The sequence below is a fragment of the Amaranthus tricolor genome, chromosome 4 (genome assembly GCF_026212465.1).
Source record: "Amaranthus tricolor cultivar Red isolate AtriRed21 chromosome 4, ASM2621246v1, whole genome shotgun sequence".
Classification (NCBI taxonomy): Eukaryota; Viridiplantae; Streptophyta; class Magnoliopsida; order Caryophyllales; family Amaranthaceae; genus Amaranthus; species Amaranthus tricolor.
Window position 1 is genome coordinate 32,415,028 of NC_080050.1, and position 21,788 is coordinate 32,436,815.

Sequence of the window (21,788 nt, forward strand, 5' to 3'; positions counted from 1 at the left end):
ATATATTATTTTGAGGATATTTTGATTTTTTTACTCTTTTTTAGCAAATGTATTACTCCTAATTTGTGTATATAATGGAGCTGTAATGGTAATCAAAAAGTAATACAAAACAATATTCCTTAACTTTAAATTTCGCATTCTTAAATTCTTCAATTCTCACATTCCATATTTGCTATCAATTTCAACTCCAAATTTAACAAATAAATGATAAACAATAAGCATGACGTGCATACAATTGTTAGTCACTATAAAAAAAATTAGTCTTATTTTATTTAATTTATTTTATTTTTGATTTTAATTCAATTTTATAATTATTTTATTATTATATTTGAATACAACTTTACTAATTTCACTATTTATATTCACTTTTATTTTTAAATATTTTATTATTTTAATCTAATATATTCAATTTTTTAATACATGTAGAAAAAGTAAATGACATATAAGAGTAGTTGACAAAAACAAAATGAAAAGATCAATTAACGAAAATTGTGCAGCGGCATTTCGGAATTCTTAAGTCAGGATTTGGTTTAACTTTGTACTTAATATTTGTCCTGTTTCCAAACTTTAAATTTTTAATATAAAGTCATGACTGTATGGGGCCCACATTACAGCGACATACAGTACATGGCACGTGCTTCGACAAATAGTGAAACATTTGGCATCCATTCTACAACTAACATTTAAAAATAAAGTTGTAGCGACCAAAATTCCCGCCACGCATTATTGGTATTTGCTATTCACTCAAGAGTTGTTTTTTAATAATCCATGATAATCTATGAGTATTTTTATATTTTAGCACTTTATTAATGATATTTTTAAAGTGTTTTAGATTATCAATATTTTTGTATTAATAAATTTTTTTAACCATGAATTTTATTTGTCAAAAATACAATTAAAATATTAGGGAAAAACTTAAATATCCTTAATTTTATTTCAATGTGAAAAAAACAAAAGCAAATAATCCTCTCATTTCCTAACACTCCCCCTTTACTTCCAGCCACCCACAGTATTTCCACTACACTAAACTCCACTTCTTACATGGGCCACCAAAAATCCCCACCTATCACCGCTCCCCACCACCTTCTCCATTATTTTGGGTGGTCGGTTTTCCTTAATATTTAACAGTTTTTTAAAAGTTGAATACATGTTACCATAAATAACCCAACAAATTTTAGAGTAATATTGATAAAGTGCTAAAACATGTGGTATCATTGATAATTTTCTTTTTTTAATTACACGTAGGCCAAATGAAGGGAGGACTAGGTGAGAATTGATCATGGGATATTGACTTAGGAAGGCAGTACTTACTCCAATTGATACAAGATTTAATTCTCGTTAATCATGACATAATACTTGTCATGATTTATATTGTTGGTTATATTTTAAATATTTCATACATAGAGAGAATAAATTTAAACATGATTTCTAATCAATATAAAGAAATTAAAAATATAACTGTAGTTTTAAATTTTTTAATAATTTTTATTAAATGTATTAAATTTTAATATATAAATAAATAAACTTTACCTTTTCTAGCAAAATCTAACAGAAACTTGTGACAGTCTAGAGAGTTGAGTGAGATAACTCGCAAGCCTTTTTTATGCGCACACCTCACCCATTAAATACGGGGCCATAAATAAACAACAACAACCTTTATGTCCCGGTCCATTTGATAAGAAAATGAGAAGGCCCAATATTATAACTGAACTGAGTCCAGGAATATGGTTGTTGAAAGGTCCACTTCTCTCTTATACGGATTAGAGCTATTCTTATGAGAGACCGTCTCTCGAATAGACGACTTCAAAACAAGGTTCATATGTTAATAATTTGTGTTATTTTGGTTATGCAACATATATATAGAACGCATATAAAGCTGTTAACCATTTCATACAAGAATGTGTGAACCTTATAATTATTGCCAATGACACCATCTATATAATTCCTAACCAAGATATGACAGTCTCATCGTGAAATAGTCTTTATACATGGGCTGCATAGCCTAACTAATATAACTACTAGTATATAGAACTTTTATTTTAAATTTGTTTCACTGAAAATGGTCTCTCACAGGAATAACTCTACTTAATTAGAAGTAATCTCAAATGGATTTTTTTTTTCTATAGAGTGGAATTACATCTTTTGCTAAAATTATTAGAAAACCATATTGGATTTATAGTTGAAGACTTGAAGTAATTAGTAAACTCCTACTTTCTCTATCCATCTTAGTTTACATTAATTTCTAATTTGAATTGTTTCTTTTATTTTTTATAAAATTCTTTTTTAAAATTGAACATCATCACTTTTTTTAATTTTTTACACATATATAAACTGTGTACAATTCAATTCTTTCTTTCATTTAATATCACATTAATTACACTAACTCCCCATACTCCCTTAAATATTCATTTTTTTTGCTATTTGATACAAACCTAGAGCTAGAGGTAGTGGGAGTATATAATAATTCATACTTCGTTTATCTCTTTCGATTTCAACCACTTTTCATTTAAGGTTAAATTTGAAATATTCTATATATAGAGAAAAATATTTTAAACATGATTTTTCATGAAAATGAAAAAGTTAAAATATATTTATGTGGTATTTTATTAGATTCATCTCGATACATAATAATTTAACATATATTTATTTATAATTTTTCATAAAGCGTCTTTAAATATATTGAAACTCTAATTATAGTTGATAAACATACAAAATAAAAAAGTCAAATGTTGCCACCATTGTGAAATGAAGGGAAGATCTTCTAACTATTAAATATAAGGGGTGTTTGACAAAATTGCTTATTTGACATTTTTAGCTTATTTTGGTATAAATAAAGGGATGTGTCTTGTGATAAAACTGTCTAGAGAGAGTATTTGGTAAATTAATTGATTAAAATAACTTATTGTTATAATTAAGTTATCCTTAAATAGGTTGTTCATAACAACATGTTTGAAATCAACTAGTCAAACCAATTGAAAAATTAGCAGGTTAAAACAATCACTTCAATTTACTGCTAGATACCAATTATTATTTATTTGTCAAACATCTATTATTCTTACTACTACTTTCACCCTTCCTCACCATCTCTTTTGCGTGACACCATTATTATGAAATAAAACAACCACATTTACGTCTTGCATTATTACGCCAATTACAATGAGTCAAAAAGGGCGATATGGTTTACAGTTTATGGAGAATATAATTATAGTCTTACTCTACTATAGTGTACAACTACTACTAGACCCTTATCATTAGATTTTGATGGTACAAATGAAAATTTAATAAAATTTCCAATAACATGTAATTTATTTTTGAAATATTAGAACTTTTAAGTGTTTACAAACAATAATATTATTATAAATTGTAATGTATACATTAGAACATATATATCTTTTAAAAATGTGGTTTTGATATAGACTTTGTCATTGTGTAACTATGAAAATTGTGATGTGTTGGATCGCTCACGTATAATCCCAGTCATGTCTCATGTCAAATTGTTATGTTTCAATCTGTGTCATATTATATCGTGTCGTGTCGTGTCGTATTTAGGCACTAAGAAATATAGCCTAAATATGGAAGTTGTATTGTGTTGAGTCGTCTTATGTTGAGCCTCGAGCCAAATCGTCTAGGGTCAAGTTGTGTTGTGAACAATATCGTGCCCTGCCTTAATCTTGGTGATTCAGGCACCGCAAATTTATTTTGCATCGTACGAAACCTTGGTGATTCAGTCACCGCAAGGTCGTTTTGCATCGTATATATGTAACAGGCAACCCCCTCGTCGTACTTCAAATACGACCTCAACTACTATACACTAAAGAGTACACTACTGTGCTCTTGCTTTTGGAGTTTCCTACCTTACTAATTCTATTTATATTTACTTTTACATTTCCAATTCCTACAAGGCTAGGACATAGAACTGACCTTTCATACTCCTTTTGAAAAACCATAACTTGAAAGTTGAAAAAAAGATAGCGAAGAAATAAATACACAAGTCCCTTTTGCTTTCCTTTTCTGCAGGGAAGGAAACATGGTCAGCCCCAACGACATTAATGCCACATTAGGTTGGATTCAAGTACTGCAGTAAGGCCAAAGATCAGCAATATGGACAAACATTAAAAAATACAGTTTAAGTACTGAGTCGTATTTTATTATTAAATGTCTTATTTTCTTTTTTGACATATTCATATTAGATGTCAGATTTTCTTGTTCAGTAACATTTTCTCTTATTTATGACGTTATGAATTTTAACTATTTACACAATTATCATTAAATTATGACTTTTAAAGTTTACAAGTGATCTAAATAGATTTGAGCACCTAATTTTGCCTAGATCAAGCCCTAAATTGAATTGGGAAAATTTGAAAAACAAAAACCATAAATCAAGAACTAACTATTGTGCAGATGTAATCAGCAATAAAACAACTAGTAACACAACAATGCAAGATTCATGTGTTAATCTAAAATGGTCTACATCTACGATTAGCCTATTGAAAATAGGTTTTTTGAAGCTAAAGGCTTACAATTGTTGAAAGTAATTCCCAATCACACTCGTGGTATAGTAATTAAAAATGTAATTTTATTACTATGCACACAACTCAATTTACAAGAAGGACAATTTATAATTTAGAGGACACACACTCGACATAATTATTTTGGGACACTTACACTTAGACTACAACTTACACATTCACTGACTAATACTCTCACTTTGTGTTTTCAACTCACTCTCTTGTGTCTCTCTTCAACACATAGCACACTAATAGACACTTCGTATTTATACTAGCGCTGAGTGAGCTAAACTATGTTATCTAGACTACTCTATAAGCTCCTACATACATTTAACTAGAATAGTCCATGAGCTCTAGAATTCTCTACATCAATTTTAGTTATTGACTTCTAAAACTTACAAATGAACTTTTAAATTCATCTATTAATCTAGAACTTTCCTTTATCAGACTCCAAGTTTATATGTAGAAGACTTTTCTAGATTATCTCTAATAACAATAGTGATTATTTATAGCTCATAATCACAATTAGACACAATATAATTGATTCTAAAACATGAGATAAAAATATTACGAACAACGAGTTCCATATACAAATAGAGACTAAAGTCGAGTCGACTTTTCTATGACTCAGAAAAAACTAATTCTAAGTTTTTTTCCTTGTCAAAAAAAGATAAAGTCGGATTTTAAACTCTTCTATAAACCAATCGTTTTAGACCTACTTTTGTTCCAATCATATTTTGGTTGGGTCCTAATATCATAGCATGAGCTTAATGGATACGACGAACCAATATCTTCAACACGTTTTCCCTTACCTTTTTACTCACTCATTTGGTGTAATTCCATGTGGTTCCCTTCCCTTGTTTTTTTGAAAGATCGTTGCATTATCAAATAGTACATTTAATTAAATATAAGAGAGTATTATATTATTATTATTATATACATTGGGTTTTCTAATTTTCATTGCGATATTTGACTAAATAATAATGTAATCATAGTACTGTTGTTGATTATAATTAAAAAGTTTATTCATTGAAAAACATGATGGTATTTGGTTTTTTCACAAAACCTATTAAAAGTTAAAAACAATACAACAAATCGATTTTGAATTGGTCGAATTTGAATTCTAAAGAATAAAAAAAATACATGAATTTGTTCACAAAATTTTAAAGTTGGTTCTTGTTATACCATTTGTTTGGAAATAACTTTTGAACTCTTAGTTGTGGGACATTGATCAAAACCCTAATAATTTACGAAAATTTCTAAGTTGAAGAATTGACTAAAAATTTAAAAACTTTCTCAATTCAGAATACAAGATATTATATGGTGGGCCAAATATTCATTTATACATGTGCGGCGAACCAATGCGATATTATTAGTTTGTGTTATGTTACACTCAGCAAAACGGGCGTGTTTTTGGTCTTTTATTTTTATACGCAGGTCATTCTATAGTCGAGATTCTCACTATCTGCAACCTTCTAAAAAATCAAATGTACGGAGTATAGTAATGATGTTGAACAAATAGTTCAAGTATAAAAACAAGGCCGCAACACCATATCGTGACTATATTATAAAGGTTTTTTAGTTTATTAGCAATCGAAATATAGACGTATCGGCAGTGAAATTCGTTTTGCGATAGTTACCGCCGAAACCATATTTTTACACTTGACCTAAGAAGACCCGAGACTGAAATCTCCTCACATTAGGTTATTTTGGAGCATATAAAAACGAAAGGTTGTGTGGTGTTTCAATTTGGTTTGTCTTTGAGAAGTGAAGACTGAGGAGATTCCCTTCATTACATGTTTGCAATAAATAGTCATAAATCCTGCTTTCCCACAACAAAGTGATGGACTGTTATAAAGATCAGGAAATTTTTGAATTCCCCACTCTTAATTAATGGTTTGTGAGCTCTCTGTTTCTCTCCCTTTGTTGTCAGTCTCTTTGCCTGCTTCTTTTTTGTGATTTCCATCTATCGTTTCTTTCGAATGCCTTCTTAGATTTGTCAATTGGGCGTTTTGAAATCGGATCGTTATACATCATTAAGCGAGGTTAGGTTTAGCTATGACCATATATTAACTGTAAAATCCATTTTGTAAAGGCGACCGAAAATATATACTTTTTTTGATTTTTATTAGTTGTTATAAATAGTGACATTTCTTTTCACAAGATGTCACTATCTGTCGTAATTAATAAATTCAGAGGAAGTATATATTTAAAATCAATATGACATTTTTGATTCTTAAGGACATGTTCTTTAATTTCATTAAATTATAAAGTATATTGTAGTGTTACAACCATGATTAGTTTCAATTTAAATTGATAGTTGAAACTTAAACTATTAGGATAAGTTATGTGCTCTATCACTTAGTTTAACATAAGTATATCATAGCGTTATAGTCATGATTAACTTCAGCTTAAGTTCATGGTTGAAACTTAAAATGTTACGATAAGTTATGTGCTCCATCACTTAGTTTAACATAAGTATATTGTAAATTAACTTTGTACAACGATAATAATATAATATTTTATTTAAAAAAATAGACACTAGCTAGCTAGGATTGTAATAATTCAATAGAGTCGAAATTCTTGTTTATTGATATGATTTATCGTCTTTTATTTTTTCTTGGATAATAATTATAGTTGTAGAACGAGATACAATGAAAATGATGTTGATGATAATAAGTTATGTTATTTTTTATTTGTAGATAAAGAACAAGACAAAAAAAATGTGAAATGAAGGAAATTTATAAATGACATTAAAATTAAAAAGGGAAATGAGTTTTAGAATGATATCAAAAAAGAACATGTGATACCGTCATTATTATTATTATTATTATTATTATTATTATTATTATTATTAAATATAAAATTATTATTATTATTATTATTATTATTATTATAAAATAGATCAAAATCAAAGAAAGTGAGTAAGTATGATACACTAACAAGATTTATAAAGACAATGATACATTCAATGAATAAGCTTCCAATATGTAGCAAGTTATATATGTGAATCCTTTTATGAATTTGCTAGTAATAAATTTTTCTAATTTTAGAAGAAAAGAGAATTTATTTTGTAGAAAATAAAGATCTAAAGTGTTTGACTAATTTTATTATATATAAATTATAATGAAAACATTTCAAAATTAAAATGAGCTTATTTTGCCTTAAATAAATTTGAACGACATTCTATTTAAAATATACAAATATAAAATATGTTTAAAACATATTGTCTCAACTAAAACCATTAAATATAAATGGGCTGTCTTGTAAGGTGGGCAATACTTCGTCACATGAATTGTGCCAGGCATGTGTTAGTGTATATAATATATCTTAGGACTTTAATTATCAGTTTAAGTTTTTGGTTTAATTAGTTCTTTGATATGGTATCAGAAGTCAGTGTGACAAGAGGTCACAGGTTTGAATCTCAACAAAGGGCAGCATATCCTGAGACCTCAACCATTAACTTAACCTTTTAATTGAATTGATTCCTTCACATAATCACAGCATTAGCCTTATTGTCAAAAATGAGAACTAAGTCTCAAATTAGTGGGTCGTATCTAAATTTTATATACAATTCTAAGATAAAATTTATTTCTATCTTGTATATATCTAAAAATTTAATTATAAAAGTTTTAAATAAATTTCTAGCACTTATATATCTAAAAAATAAATTATGTGATTTGAGAATTAATTCACTCTAATTTTTATGGCGATAAATATTATATTTCTTTGGCGAGATTTAGGTTCGATTCTCATTAATGTCTTCTCCGACCTACCTTATAGTCATAAAAAAAAGTGTGATTAAAAAAATGTACTTGTGTAATTTAAAAAATGAGAAAGAATTAATTAACTATGTTTGTATCATCCACTATGCATGGATGTTGCCTTCTATACCTATTAGAATTTACAACAATAGAAGAGTCCTATTCTTGACTCTAAAAGGATAGTGATCAACAAATCTAAACAATAAAACAAATTGGAGGTTGAATAAGAGTAGCTAGCTAGGGTAAAGACTCACCAAACTTCTCAACTTACAACATGTATATATAGTAGAATCTACATATATAGAAGAGGATTATATGGTTTGATATATCTATTTTTGAAAGCTATTTAAATGTTTTGTAATTTATTACTTTTATCTTCTTAAGAAAATAACATTTATATAAGTACTATGTAAAAAAAACTTTTAATAAATATTAATTATATAAACTGACGTATAATTTTATCATCGTTCACAATTTAATACCAAAATCATTAAATTGTTTTATGTTAATATCATAACCGATTTTATTAATCATCAAATCACTTTTTGTTCAATGTAATTACATTAATATTTCTATCCTTTATACTTTTTATTATATTAGTTTCAAAAACTTAATCACTAGAGATTAGACTATTAATATGATTTCATTTATGTTGATTAATTTTGTTAATATAGCATTTATAATAATCTCTTGCTCAAAGATCGTGTCTAGAAAATCAAATATTATCTCAGTTAAAACAGATCTTATACTAATTTAGGTATCAGGCTCGATTCTCGTTAATTATTCTCAAAATCTTTTTCTTTTCTCAGTCAACTTTATATCAATATCTATATTAAAAAACATAAACTTATGCATAAAAATTCAATTGCAAATACAAAAAACCAAGTTAATATATCCAATAAACTAAGCTAATGTAATGGCCTAATGGGAATAGAATTAAATAGGATGGAGGGGTCAAGACTCAAGAGACATAAATGCTATGGTCCTATCAATGGGTTTTGGTAGAGGAGGTTGTTTAATGCACTTTCATCCTCTCTTCCTATTCCTCTCTCCTTAAATTTGATCGAGACATTCCCTTTTCTTCTCATATTACTTCTCTTCTTTTATTTATTTTTCATTTTCAATCTCTCTTTCTTATTCTCTTCTTTTTTCTTAAATTTGATTTGATCCATTTTTTTCTTAATTATTTGCATTTTATTTCCCTTCTGAAAGGTTCATTTTGATGTTGGCCCGGTTCACTCAAGAGTTTTATAAGAAAGATCTATTTTTCTTTAGTTTTTTAAAAATTATTATTTCTAATAGAGAATATAAAATGTCGTCTAATTTAAATTGTTGGTTTAACTTTTCGATAAATAAATTAGTTTTTTCATATATATCATAAATTTAAATTTTTTGTTCTAATTCTAGAATATGTTGTATAGTCAATTAGTTTTTTGAGGTTATTAGAACATGAAAAAGGGCAAAAATGTTTTTAAGTTTTTTTTGGAAAAATAATTTTTTAAAGATAAAAAAGTCTTTCTTATGTAGTCTTTTGATTGAGCCGTGCCAATATCTTAGTGCCTCTTTCATATAAGTTGACATATGAATATATGATTCTGTTAGTGCCTTGTTTGGTTTCACACAAACAACGAGGTTTGTATTTCTTCTCTTAAATATTTCTATATCTTATTATTTTATCTAAAATTATACAACCTATAATAGTAATTTTATTTATTTATAACCCAAATAGATAAAAAGTGAATTTCGTCTAAAATTTTTCCCTACATAGTTTAATACGTAATTGTTAAGAATTTGAGGATTATGGTAAATGTGGATGTTGTATGACTTTAAATAATTAAATTGAATTTTATTATAAATATTTGTGCTTTTCATTTTGAAATCTAATTACGTACAATTTAATTTAAATGCGGATGTCTTTATTATTCTCATTTTGTGAAGTAATGTAGGAATTTTATTTATGGCACTTTTGTGTTGAGTGCTAATATGTTCCTATTTTAGTTTTTTTTTTCTTTTTGTTATTACCGGAAAATAACTCATACCCCAACATGTGACAGGTTGCCTAATATATACAAATTTGATGAGATACTTAATATAATATTAATTGTTTTTAGGATGAAAATATACGTATATTTTGTGTAGTTAGCTTTCTTATTGTGTGAGTTTTGTTATGTACTAACTTAATAACAAATTTATCAGTTATTTATTTATTTATTTTAATAAGTAAAATAACAATGATAAATTATGCTTGATTTCAAAATTAATAGGAGTTTATAATAAAAATCCAAAAATAATCATGTTTCTTGCTTATTGAGGAAAAGGGTAAGAGATTCTTTATACATCACTATCCTCAATGCATCATAGCAACGAATGTGATTCAGACGAAAACAATAAAGATATAGATTTTGACATGTCAGCTACAAATTTGGTTTACTCATTTAATAGTAAGATCCTCTTTGAATATCCTTCAATTTGTTTACTTATTGAAAGATTATTTGTAATTTTGCATTCATACCAGATGAATATTTGTGCAGGTAATCACAAGTCGAGAGTCTTATTGGTTACAGTCTTTTTTTTAATTGTATGATGTAATATTTTTTGACCCTTTCCAATGTCTGATCATATTTTTATATGAGCGGAATATACTGAATATGATGATGATATGATAGATATGTGTTTGAAATATTTATCTAATGCAAGGATCCTAATGTAGTCGAATTGTTTCATGTAGTTAGCCACTTCGCTATATATTATCGAAATTAAAAATTCTGATGTTACTTTGTTTGAAAAATCGTTATGTAAAATTTTGATTCAATTTATACAACTAGGGTTAAAAATTGCTAGATATAGAAAATATGTTATGGATGATTTAGACTCAAAAAATGTGGAATTTAGGTTTTAGAAAAGACTATAAAATTATATTTGATTAAAAGACACCTTTATTGAAAATTATGTTAATTGTTATTTTATATTAAATGTTATATATTTGCTTGTGTGTCAAAGAAATGGTTTGTCAAATCAAATGAGGAGGATTTGCAAATAAGATTCAAACTAAAGGTCATGGTGTTCAATGTTCATGAACTAACTTTGGCATGACTGAATTTAATGCTTACTTGAAAGATATTCCTCCCAAGTATTTGTATTCTTTTGCTCATTATTTTACATTTACAACCTTCTCAATTCTCATACTTCTTCTACTCTTAAATAAAATGTTTATGTTATACTTTCTTCGTCCACCTTTATTCTTTTTATATTATTGAAATAAAAATTTCAAAATGTTCTTTTTATTTAGAATCTTTCTATTTTAGTATCTAATCAAATTTGATAATATTATTCTATTTACTCGTTAAGCTTTAAAAATAACATACATTTTTATGTAATGAAGTTTTTATACACTCAATAAAATTTAATGACATTATTACACTTACGCAACTACCCCACAATTATCTTGTGCTAAAAGACCCTGTTACATCCATAAATCTAATATACTTTTTATTTTTATCGGTGAATTTCTTTATCACTTATTTTTACCTCGTCCCCCCACAAAAAGGTAGAAAATTATGAAATATAACAATCTATTGAAACAGTGGTTATATACACTCCATAGTTCATAGTCCATACTCTTAGGTTTTTACCACAAAACATGGAATTAAATTTTCATCTATAATTAATATTCGTGTCTCCAAAAGAGGATAAAAAGGAGGAAGGTAATCAAGTTTACTGAACATTGAGAGGTGCAGCACAAGATGATTATTGTACTTTGCTATTTCCCTAATTAGCCAAAATAGGCTCATGTTGAGTAACTGTTTCTTGTCCTATTGTGCCTTTTTTGGCCTTAATTCTCTTCATTTTGTTTATTTTTTTGTTTTGCCTCCTTTCATATCTTTATTTTAATGAACAAAAAGTAAATTATAGAAAAAAAAAGTCTTATCACGTCATTTTAATGTGCATCAATTTAAAAGATATATAACTAGTCAGTATTTTTAATTCATAAGAAGAATGAAATACAATCATTGAAAAATACATGTTACTATTAGATTGGTGGACACTAAAATAATGTGATAAGATAACCTAATTTTTTTACTAGCTTGTATCTTTCAGATTTTGTAAAATCCTTATTTATTTTTGGAAAATAATATTACATATAATAGAGTAAAAATAGATAAATTTTAATAGGTGATGTGTGATATAGTGATTAGTGGATTTACAACTTGGTACTAATATGAATATTATAATTAATACTTGCACATTGTCGCATAAAGTAACAAACTTTAGTGCTATATTGTTAAAAACCTAACTCAGCTATGTGTGATGGTGTGAAATAATTGAATTAGATGGGCGTGGGTAATAACGTACACATTTAACATTCTTCAGTATATCTGAGTGACCATATAATTTTAGTTCACCACAAGGATTACATAGCAATTAGGAATGAACAACCAATCAAATGTTTCTTAACTAGATGCATAGTTAAATCTTCTTCCGGAGTCAAAGGGGTCCACTCCTTGAAAATATTTTTAGTTATTTATAAAATAAAAATTTTTTGTTTAAATAATAATTTTGACTTTCTCTAACTTAGAGGTTAGGATACCTAATAATATAATGTTGTTAGAGGTATATACTGTATGGTATTGAAACAATGATAAAGCTGAGATATGCATGCCAATATTATGCCATGCACTGAAATATGCATGTTGTTACTAAGAAAGAATTTTGCTACTATACAATTTGTTGATTTGGTACCATGTACTAAAATACTGTATCATAAGTACTCAGAAGCATCCATTAATCTGGATGGGACCATAAATATTCAACATTTTCCCCATTTTTGCTTCATGACAAACAACACTTTGGATATGGTGATCATCAGTTAGGCTAACAGATCCTACTCTTAAAAATGTGCATAATATTTTCTCATCATTTTATTGTTTTAATAATCAATATAAGAGTTTTATTTAACCTTAAATATAATGAAATCAAGAAAATCATTATAGGGATGGAACAACTCAAGCACAACTAAAAATCATGCTAGAATATTCAAATATTACGTCACCCAAAATGAATAAAAATGATATGAATACGTGCAATTTAATTGCACTTTATCACCTCCAGAGCTAGAAACACCACAAATTCTTAACATACCATCTTCACTTGCAGTCCACCAAGTCTCATTATTTCCATTGATACAATAGGGACTTAGCTTGTTGGATTATTCTTTATAAGTGAGCTGATCGACTTTGCTGCTTGATCAAGAATGCGTTGGGGAGTGATGACTTTGGCTAATCATTAGTAGTTTGTAATTTGTAGAAGTATGAAGTTTCTATCAAATAATCAACTCAACCAAAAATTTACGTTAATATAAACCTCAAATTATGTTATATATTCTATCATGCTCCGTAGCTCCCTTACACGGGAGCCCCCTTTGTGTTTGAAGTTCGGTTGCAAGTCTTGCAGCTCATGCTCTCCTCATACACGGACTAAAAATTTCACTTGAAATGAGAGGTGAATGATATTTAAACTTGTGAGTTTTTGTTACATTGCCTCTGGTACCATGTCGACGAAACAACTTAACTAAAAACTTAAAATGATGGTCAAAGTCGCAATGTTATATACTCTATTAGTTTCATTATGATATTTTGATGGTTTTACTATTGGTATATACGTTAAATTAGTTCTATCAAGATTCCACTTATATATATATTTTCTAAAAGAGATTTAGGAAATTTAGTTATTTAATTTAAATACTTAAACCGCTAAATTTTCAACTTATAGTGGAAGGTAAACGATATTTAAACCCTTAATCTCATGTCAAGTTAATTTAAACCCATATAATGTAAAGAAAATAACTCAACATAAAACTCAAGTATCTTGACCTAATTTGAAATTTGAATACAAGAAAATGCGGAGCTCATTACTGATAACTGATAAGTGTATGGGTAAGCAGTGTGGGATATAGGAATCTTGAGCTAAACATCACAATTCACAAAGCTATAGAAGTTGTTGAGAAGAGTAAATGAAAGGAATGGAAGAGGTTGGCTGGAATTGGAGTAATTAATAATTAGAGAAAGCAGACGGATAAAATTATACGGGTTTCGTACTGCATTCGCTTCAATTAGGGCGGGTATGAATATGATTTTGTTAAGTAGTGCTGGTTAAAATTATGAAACGTCCTACCCACCATGAGTAGTTGGTAGGTAGTGAGTATGAGATCTTACTCGCCTAGCCCCAAACCCACCTGCCCAGCCCATACCCACATGCCCCACCCAATACCCAACCTTAATAATAATAATAATAATAATAATAATAATAATAATAATAATAATTATAGTCTTAGGTAGCAATGGGCAATGGAAGGTAGATCTAAAGAAGAGCTTGGGAGTTGGGAGATGGAGTCTGTAAGTGTAACTGTAACTCTGTAAGTGTGTTACAGTCAGATTCAGACTCAGACAGACAAAGATTCCCTCCATATTTATTTCTTCCTTCTATTGTATTTCCCCCATTTATTACACCATTCCTACTCACAGACCGTTGTGTTTTTAGGTTGGCAAAATGTGATTATATATATTATCATACCTCAATTTAATTATTTCTGTATGTGATTTTGAATTTGTTATACCCACTACAAGCTTTTAGTTCGATTACGTAATATAGTAAATTTAAAGAAATAGAGCAATACTTCAATATTTTATTAAATTAATGTTTTTAAGTAACCTCTTAAAGAAGTTTTAGAAGGTCAAAATGACGCAACTTTACCTTATTACTGAGTAATAACAAATATTGTTGTTTTCCATTCATTTTGCATTTGGATTACAATGATAATTTTTTCCCCAAAATAATGCTAAAAGACAGTTACACCAAGAATCACGTCTTATAGATTAGTTAAATAATCAATCCCATATATTATGAGAATACCAGCTAATTGTTTGAACTTATTTCATCGAGAGATGATCTCTTACAAAAATAGTTCATCGATTACCATTTTGTATATATACTTCCTTCAATTCACTAGTAATGTCCAATTTACTTTTTGAACGCTATTCATCTTATTTTTAATTTATATTTTATTATTAATTTACAAGTTAAAATATAGTCAAATAAGATGTTATTTGATTCATCTCAATGCAAGAATTATTAATATCAACTTAATATAATTTTTAATTATACACAATTAGTTAGAAATATTAAGAATTAAATAAATGCATTAGATAGAATAAATAAAGCAAATAGGACATTACTGGTGAATTAAAAAAAGTATTAAATTAGAAAATAAAGTCAAAGTGTAGACTAGATAATCAACATTTAAGAATGCCGCCCCGGCCCAGGCCCAGAGTAATAACGCAGAAACATCATAGTAGTTAACATAAAATAGAAAAGTAATAACGCAGATGATACAGCAATAATTTCATCCTACATTCGAAACTGGGTACATGACCCGATATTACTAGTCTCAAGTGCATACTGCATATGATCTTTGATAACAAAGTCTGAATAAACAGAGCAGTTAATTACTACTAAAACTGATAAAACCATTGTGCATTCACCACATTCTAAAGGTTTTTTTAGTTCCATTCGTCTCGAGATTGCATCAAGTTTTTTCTTATCTGGCATAGACACCAGATCGACGACCATATCCTCTGTCTGGGCTTCCATAAGGAGAGTAGGACCTTGATCGGTACCTCTTTGACCTTTCAGCGTAAGGAGAACGACGAGGAGAATAGCCTCGACCACCACGGTATGGTGAACGTCTTGGTGATCTCCTATGAGTGTAGTCATCACGTCCATACCCACCACGGTATCTGCGACGGGACGTGCCTACAAAAACAAAGTATTGGCAGAAGAAAATGAGCAAGCATTTAGACGCATTGAACTTTTATAATGCAGTGTTTGGGAATAAAAGTTTCATTTCAAATTATAGATTTCAATTATAAAATCATAAATGATGAATTTGAGAATGACAAAGTTTGGATAGTCATTCTCAATTTCTCAACTTTAACTACTTCAAAAACAATGGTAGAATTTGATTCAAATCCGTATTTGAAAATTTTTGATTTCTCAAACAATAAATTTGAGTTAATTCTGAATTCCCAAACATGGCATAAGGAATTGTGAATACTATAATTACCAATGCCAAGATAATGCCCAGGTGTCGGTGTTCTTGGCCGTTTCCTCCTCGACTGAAATGCAAGAAAAATGTCTCGCGTTATGTATTCAGATTGCAAGTTTCAAGTATTCTAAAGTAAAAGACATACAAAGAATATGGAACCATTATGTTAGATATTGCGTTCACTTCATAAATCCACCTCGGGGCAGCATATTAACGACCACTTGCATCAGAAGTGTTTATTTGTGACCGTAAATATATAACAAACACGCAAATACCAATTTCCACAAGTCCCTTTCAACTTATCCTTCGCCTAATTGGAACACTGCCCCAGCATCCCTAAGACCCTAATGGCCTAACCTATCCCTACTCTGTCAGCCACCATCTACATCACAAAATCCCTAACCACAACCATTTTTTCTTTGGAACTCTAACCAAAACATGCAGGGAAGAAGAGGGGGGGGGGGGGGGGGGGGGTCTTCCATATTTTCCCAATAGCTTGATGCTCTGAGAGATGAGTAGGGGCCGTGATAGTTCGAGATGATAAGGCATAGGTCCTTTCTCTTTCCTTGCCTCCTTACAGAATAAAAATTCTTAAGAATGGGAGATAAGGTGTGTGACGTATGTCTTCAAATTTTCACATGATATCCTGACAATAATGTTCATATTCCATACAAACATAAAAAGATAACAATAGATGAACTAATTTCTATGGAATTCTTCGATCCTTGCCATTTTCTGGGCCTCAGACCAGTGAAACAAAAAAGAGTTCAATATAATTGGCAATTGGCACCTAAATAGTTAAGCAAGTACACAGCAAAACCAAAATGAACCAACCTGAAACACTGGAACAGAGACCAAATCAAACACTTGACAAAGATTCGACCCCATGACCTAAAAACAAACTTCTACATCCACATTTCCATTCAACCACCCCTTTCTACCTCAACAAAAAAGAATACTATGCATGATGAAGGAAAAGAAAAGGAATGATACTAAGAATTTTGGAACTACCACAAAGAGCAAACTTAATTTTTGCACCCACTGCAAACACCCAAGGTTGCATGGTTCCCAGAAAAATTTAGGCTTCAGTTATTAAAACATAAACTACCACACATGGCCACAATGATTGCACCGTGTAGTTGAAGTTGTGCCAAAGAATCAAGGTGAATAACATCCACGCTTTTAGCAGTTTAATTATTCAGACTTTCAAATGGGAAACCTGTTCAAAAAAATTCAATATTTACAATTTACCTAGATTTCATGATATGAAATTCATACTGACAAGCAACTATTTGTTGGTTGTTACATATGTACAACTCTTAAGTAAATTCTTTTTTGGAAGGGGAATAAAAATCCTCAACAAAACACAGGAAAGTGTCATTGATTGGCAGTTTTGGAGGAGAGAAGATTAGGAATCCTGAAGAGGGGGAGAGAACCCTTTCCAAGCAAATCTTTTCTATGATGGAATGAATAAATTATTGAAAAAAAATGATTCCGAATTGCTCCAATTGCTTTCATTTCTCTTTATCTGTTATATAATCAAACAAGGAAAATTTGAATCCTAACTCTCTCTCCGGGTAACACTATAATCAAAGCTACAAACAATCACACAATATTAGCAGGTAGTAAGCTTATAAACTGCAACTCCAAATTCAACCTGTTGGAAATGCAACTTTGTAGAAGGCAAGTATACAAACATTGAATAAGAAATTACAATTCCTAACTGTAACTTAAAAAAAGAAAAGGTTGAGAGAGCAAGAAGGCAAAACAAGAACAGAGCCAATAATAGAGGAAGAAACTGCACAAGTAACAAAGCTACTAACACAAATAATAAGCAAATGCACAAATATGAAAAGAGAAAAATATGAAGCAAAAATCAGCAGGTTCAAAACACAGATAAGATATGGAAGCAGAAATCAGCTGTTTCACAAATCACAACACATAATATATAAAGCAGAAATCAGCTGTTTCACAAAATCATGAACAAATGCGCAGATACCACATAATCCGGAAACACAAATCACCTAAGTGAGATACTGAAAGGCATAACAAATCATTTGAGCCGTATAGAAACAGGAACCAACCAAACCAGCCTTAAGCTATATGAGAATAGCAATGCCAACATGTGGTATCAGGTGCCACAAATGCTTGTCTAGAAATGTTGTATGTTGTATATGTCCGTTGATTAGTTGAGAGTTGATGGTGAGTGCAGTTGTTGTTAAGTTGGGAAAATTTGCTATGTTAAGTTGATCAGATGCGTGAGATATGTTTTTAGCTGGCCATCTGATCAAGTTGTTTGTCTAAAGTTGAAATGGAGGAAACTCATCCTCTTTGATTGCTGCCAGCAAAGCTGATGCAATGTAGTCTGAATGTAACCAAAAACCTTCAAGTTAACGGACAAAGGCAATGATATACCTCTTTACAATATATATTTAAAGGAAAGCACTGATACCTTCTCAACAGTGATGTATCGACCTTCAAGAACAGATTGATTAAGGTATTTGATGCACCGATCAGCATCTTCAATACTGCTCATGGTTACAAAAGCAAAACCTCGCGATACGCGCGTACGTGGCTCCACAACCAAAAACACTGAGCTCACCTGCCACCAAACATGGCATTTCAACAGATTGCATAATAAAATTACAAGGATGACATATACTAAAAAATTGAAGCTAAAACAGCTACCGCAAACAACAAGAGCTGCACACAGACAGCTTCTTAATAAAATCAAACTAAGTTTGAAATTTGTTTTAAAAACAAATTCCATATCATGTTTAAAAAATCTATCTAATTCATTTACATAAGCTTGGAGTACCTTGTTAGTTTGTCAATAAAAAATTAATGATCAACTTAGGAAAAAAAATCAGAATTTAAATGTTTATTTATACTTGTACAACACAACAATGTCAAAGTTTGATTACAACTAGTTTAAGTTTTAGATTTTTTACATCCATTTATAATTTTTAAACACATAATATCTGAATAGTTTCTTTTAAAACTGATATTTCAATTAATGATTAAAGAAATTAGTGTTAACCTTTCCCTCCCTGGAAAAGAAGTCTTCAAGTTCTCTTTCTGTAACTCTGGATGAGAGACCAGTCACAAAAAGTGTGTTTCCAGGATTCGATTCATCCCTCTCAACTCTGCAAATCAAATAAAGGGTTCAAAATTTTTTTTTAACAAAATGGGCCAAGTTCAAAAAGCTTTTTAAGCTTCAACACACCTGCTATGACTTCCGGACCTTGACCTGGAACGAGAGCGGGAACGGTATCTTGGAGGAGACATTGATCTAGACCTCGACCTAGACCTAGATTGGGACCTTGATCTAACCTTTCGAGGTGATGGAGACCTCGAATACCTACATGACGAATGAAAAGTGTAGGTGAAAGTGAAAGAAAAGACATGATCAAAGCCACAAGCCCACAATTGCAAAGATGGAAAGATAGATAAACATGTAAAATACTCAATAAAAAAACCACATATTGTAGACAATGGCATCTATAACAAAGATGAATGCATGTTTGGTTCAACGAAAACAGTTTACCCTATGTTTTGTTGTTTGGTTTAAGGAAACTTTATCATAAGACCTACATTCAATTCCAAGCTTTTAATTTAAGCCCCAAGGGGTGTTTGGTTTAGAGAACATAATTTACCCAATGTTCCATTGTTTGGTTTGAAAAGAATATAAAAATGATAGACCTGGGTGGAAAATAGTTCACAATCACTATGGAAGAAATAGCCTTTAAAAGGTAAGGAAACCAATATTCCTCCACCTTCCATCCCCAACAACTTCATTTGTCCCAAGACCTTTTCATCTAAGATATAACAAAATTAACTCACAAAGAAACATCAATATCGAATTACAGGCCATATTTCCATCATCATCATCATCCAAATGAATCCCATCTAAGACGATATTGCCATGAATAATAAAAAATAAATACATTGGAATTTTGGTGACTTGAGTGCACCATGGTGAGCGCATGATGATGCATGTAAGTGAATGGGAACATAGGCAGTCTGTATTATGAGTAAGATCACTAGCATCTAGGTGACGCGTAGTCAAAGTGCTCAAACAAGGCAACAATAGGTAGAATTTGCCTTGAACGAGACACTAAAGATCAAAAGCCAGAGACAGTAAATACTTCTTTTAGGCACTCGAACGAGCACTTCTTCGCAGCCAGCCTCTGTTTCTGTCACATGCTGCTTTGCGGCTGTTTATCTTCTTTGAGGTGGGCCTCTAGTTTCAATCATTGGCTATGTCACAAATAGGAGAGAATGCACTCAGACCTAATATAATTCTAACCCTAAACACTATAGCCTACCTTTCTCTACTTATAATCAAAGTTAGTACCACCGAGGACATAGCCCATGTTGGGTGAACCTAATATTGTACCTTGTTTGTTTGCATTCATTTTCTAATGCATTTTCATTCCTAGTTCATTGATTAAAGTTGTTTAACAAACAAGAATCTTCATATCTTCAATGGGTGTATGATTAAAATTTTAGGAGCGAAACGAATTTACGATTATTTTAGATACGAAAATCCCCAAAACAATAATCTTTAGGGTTAACCACAAAGATGACAAGAACAAGCATAAAAAAGACATCAAATTGAACGGATCGCAAAGCTTAAAAAGTCTCAATTACAACTTAAGCAAAAACAAATATCGCAATAGCATTATGGATTGAATTTTTTGAAGCTTTGTGTCCGAAAATTACCTGTTACGGTGAGAATCAGCCTGAAAAATACAGAAAGGAGGCAAAAAATTAATTTTTACGATTTCGAAAGAAAACAACGATAGAAATATACATACGTGAGGATTGAGGAGAAGGCGAGATTTACCATTTTCGGATGCTCCAAAAGAGAGAGAAAATTGAGGGAAGAGAAGTAGGACGAATTAGGGTTGTATGTGCTGGTTTTATTCCAATCGGAATGGGGATACAAAGCCTGACCTAATATAGGATTTCACAAAACAAATTGTCTTTATAAAGGATTTTTTGGTTGACTAGTCTTATTCGGTCATGTGGATTTTTTAAATTTTATTTTTTTAAGTAAAGATGGGCTTATAGAATTATGGTCCATTTGATAATTGATACTATAGAATGGGAATGAGGATGCTTCGTGAGAAAAAATGAAATAGATAAGATAAATTAAAAAAAAATAAAATAAGACGAAAATTAACTTATTTCTAAAAATAAGTGTCTAATTTTCAAATCTGAGGTTTGGTTACAGATGCTTAATTTTTTAAAAAGGCAAAGAAGTTGTTCCCAGTTAGTAACCGGGAACAAGGCTGTTGACTTTTTGACCTTGTTCACAGTTACTAATAACTGCGAACAGCCGAACACCATCGAGCATAATGGGTCTGTTAGTGACTACGAACATGGTCAAAAAAGTCAACAGCCCTGTTC

The 21,788-nt window shown here is 30.0% G+C and overlaps 1 protein-coding gene across 1 annotated transcript; it reads right to left on the minus strand.

Annotated features, from left to right (window-relative positions):
• Positions 1–15,602: 15,602 nt before the first annotated feature.
• On the minus strand, positions 15,603–21,343 carry LOC130810285 (serine/arginine-rich splicing factor SR45a). Its single transcript, XM_057676289.1, has 7 exons — positions 21,223–21,343; positions 21,099–21,118; positions 19,600–19,734; positions 19,414–19,519; positions 18,826–18,975; positions 16,392–16,443; positions 15,603–16,081 (listed from the first exon to the last, which is right to left on the minus strand). Exons 1-7 carry the CDS (start codon positions 21,223–21,225, stop codon positions 15,867–15,869), a joined length of 681 nt encoding a protein of 226 aa, XP_057532272.1. The 5' UTR covers positions 21,226–21,343; the 3' UTR covers positions 15,603–15,866.
• Between the last annotated feature and the right edge of the window lie 445 nt (positions 21,344–21,788).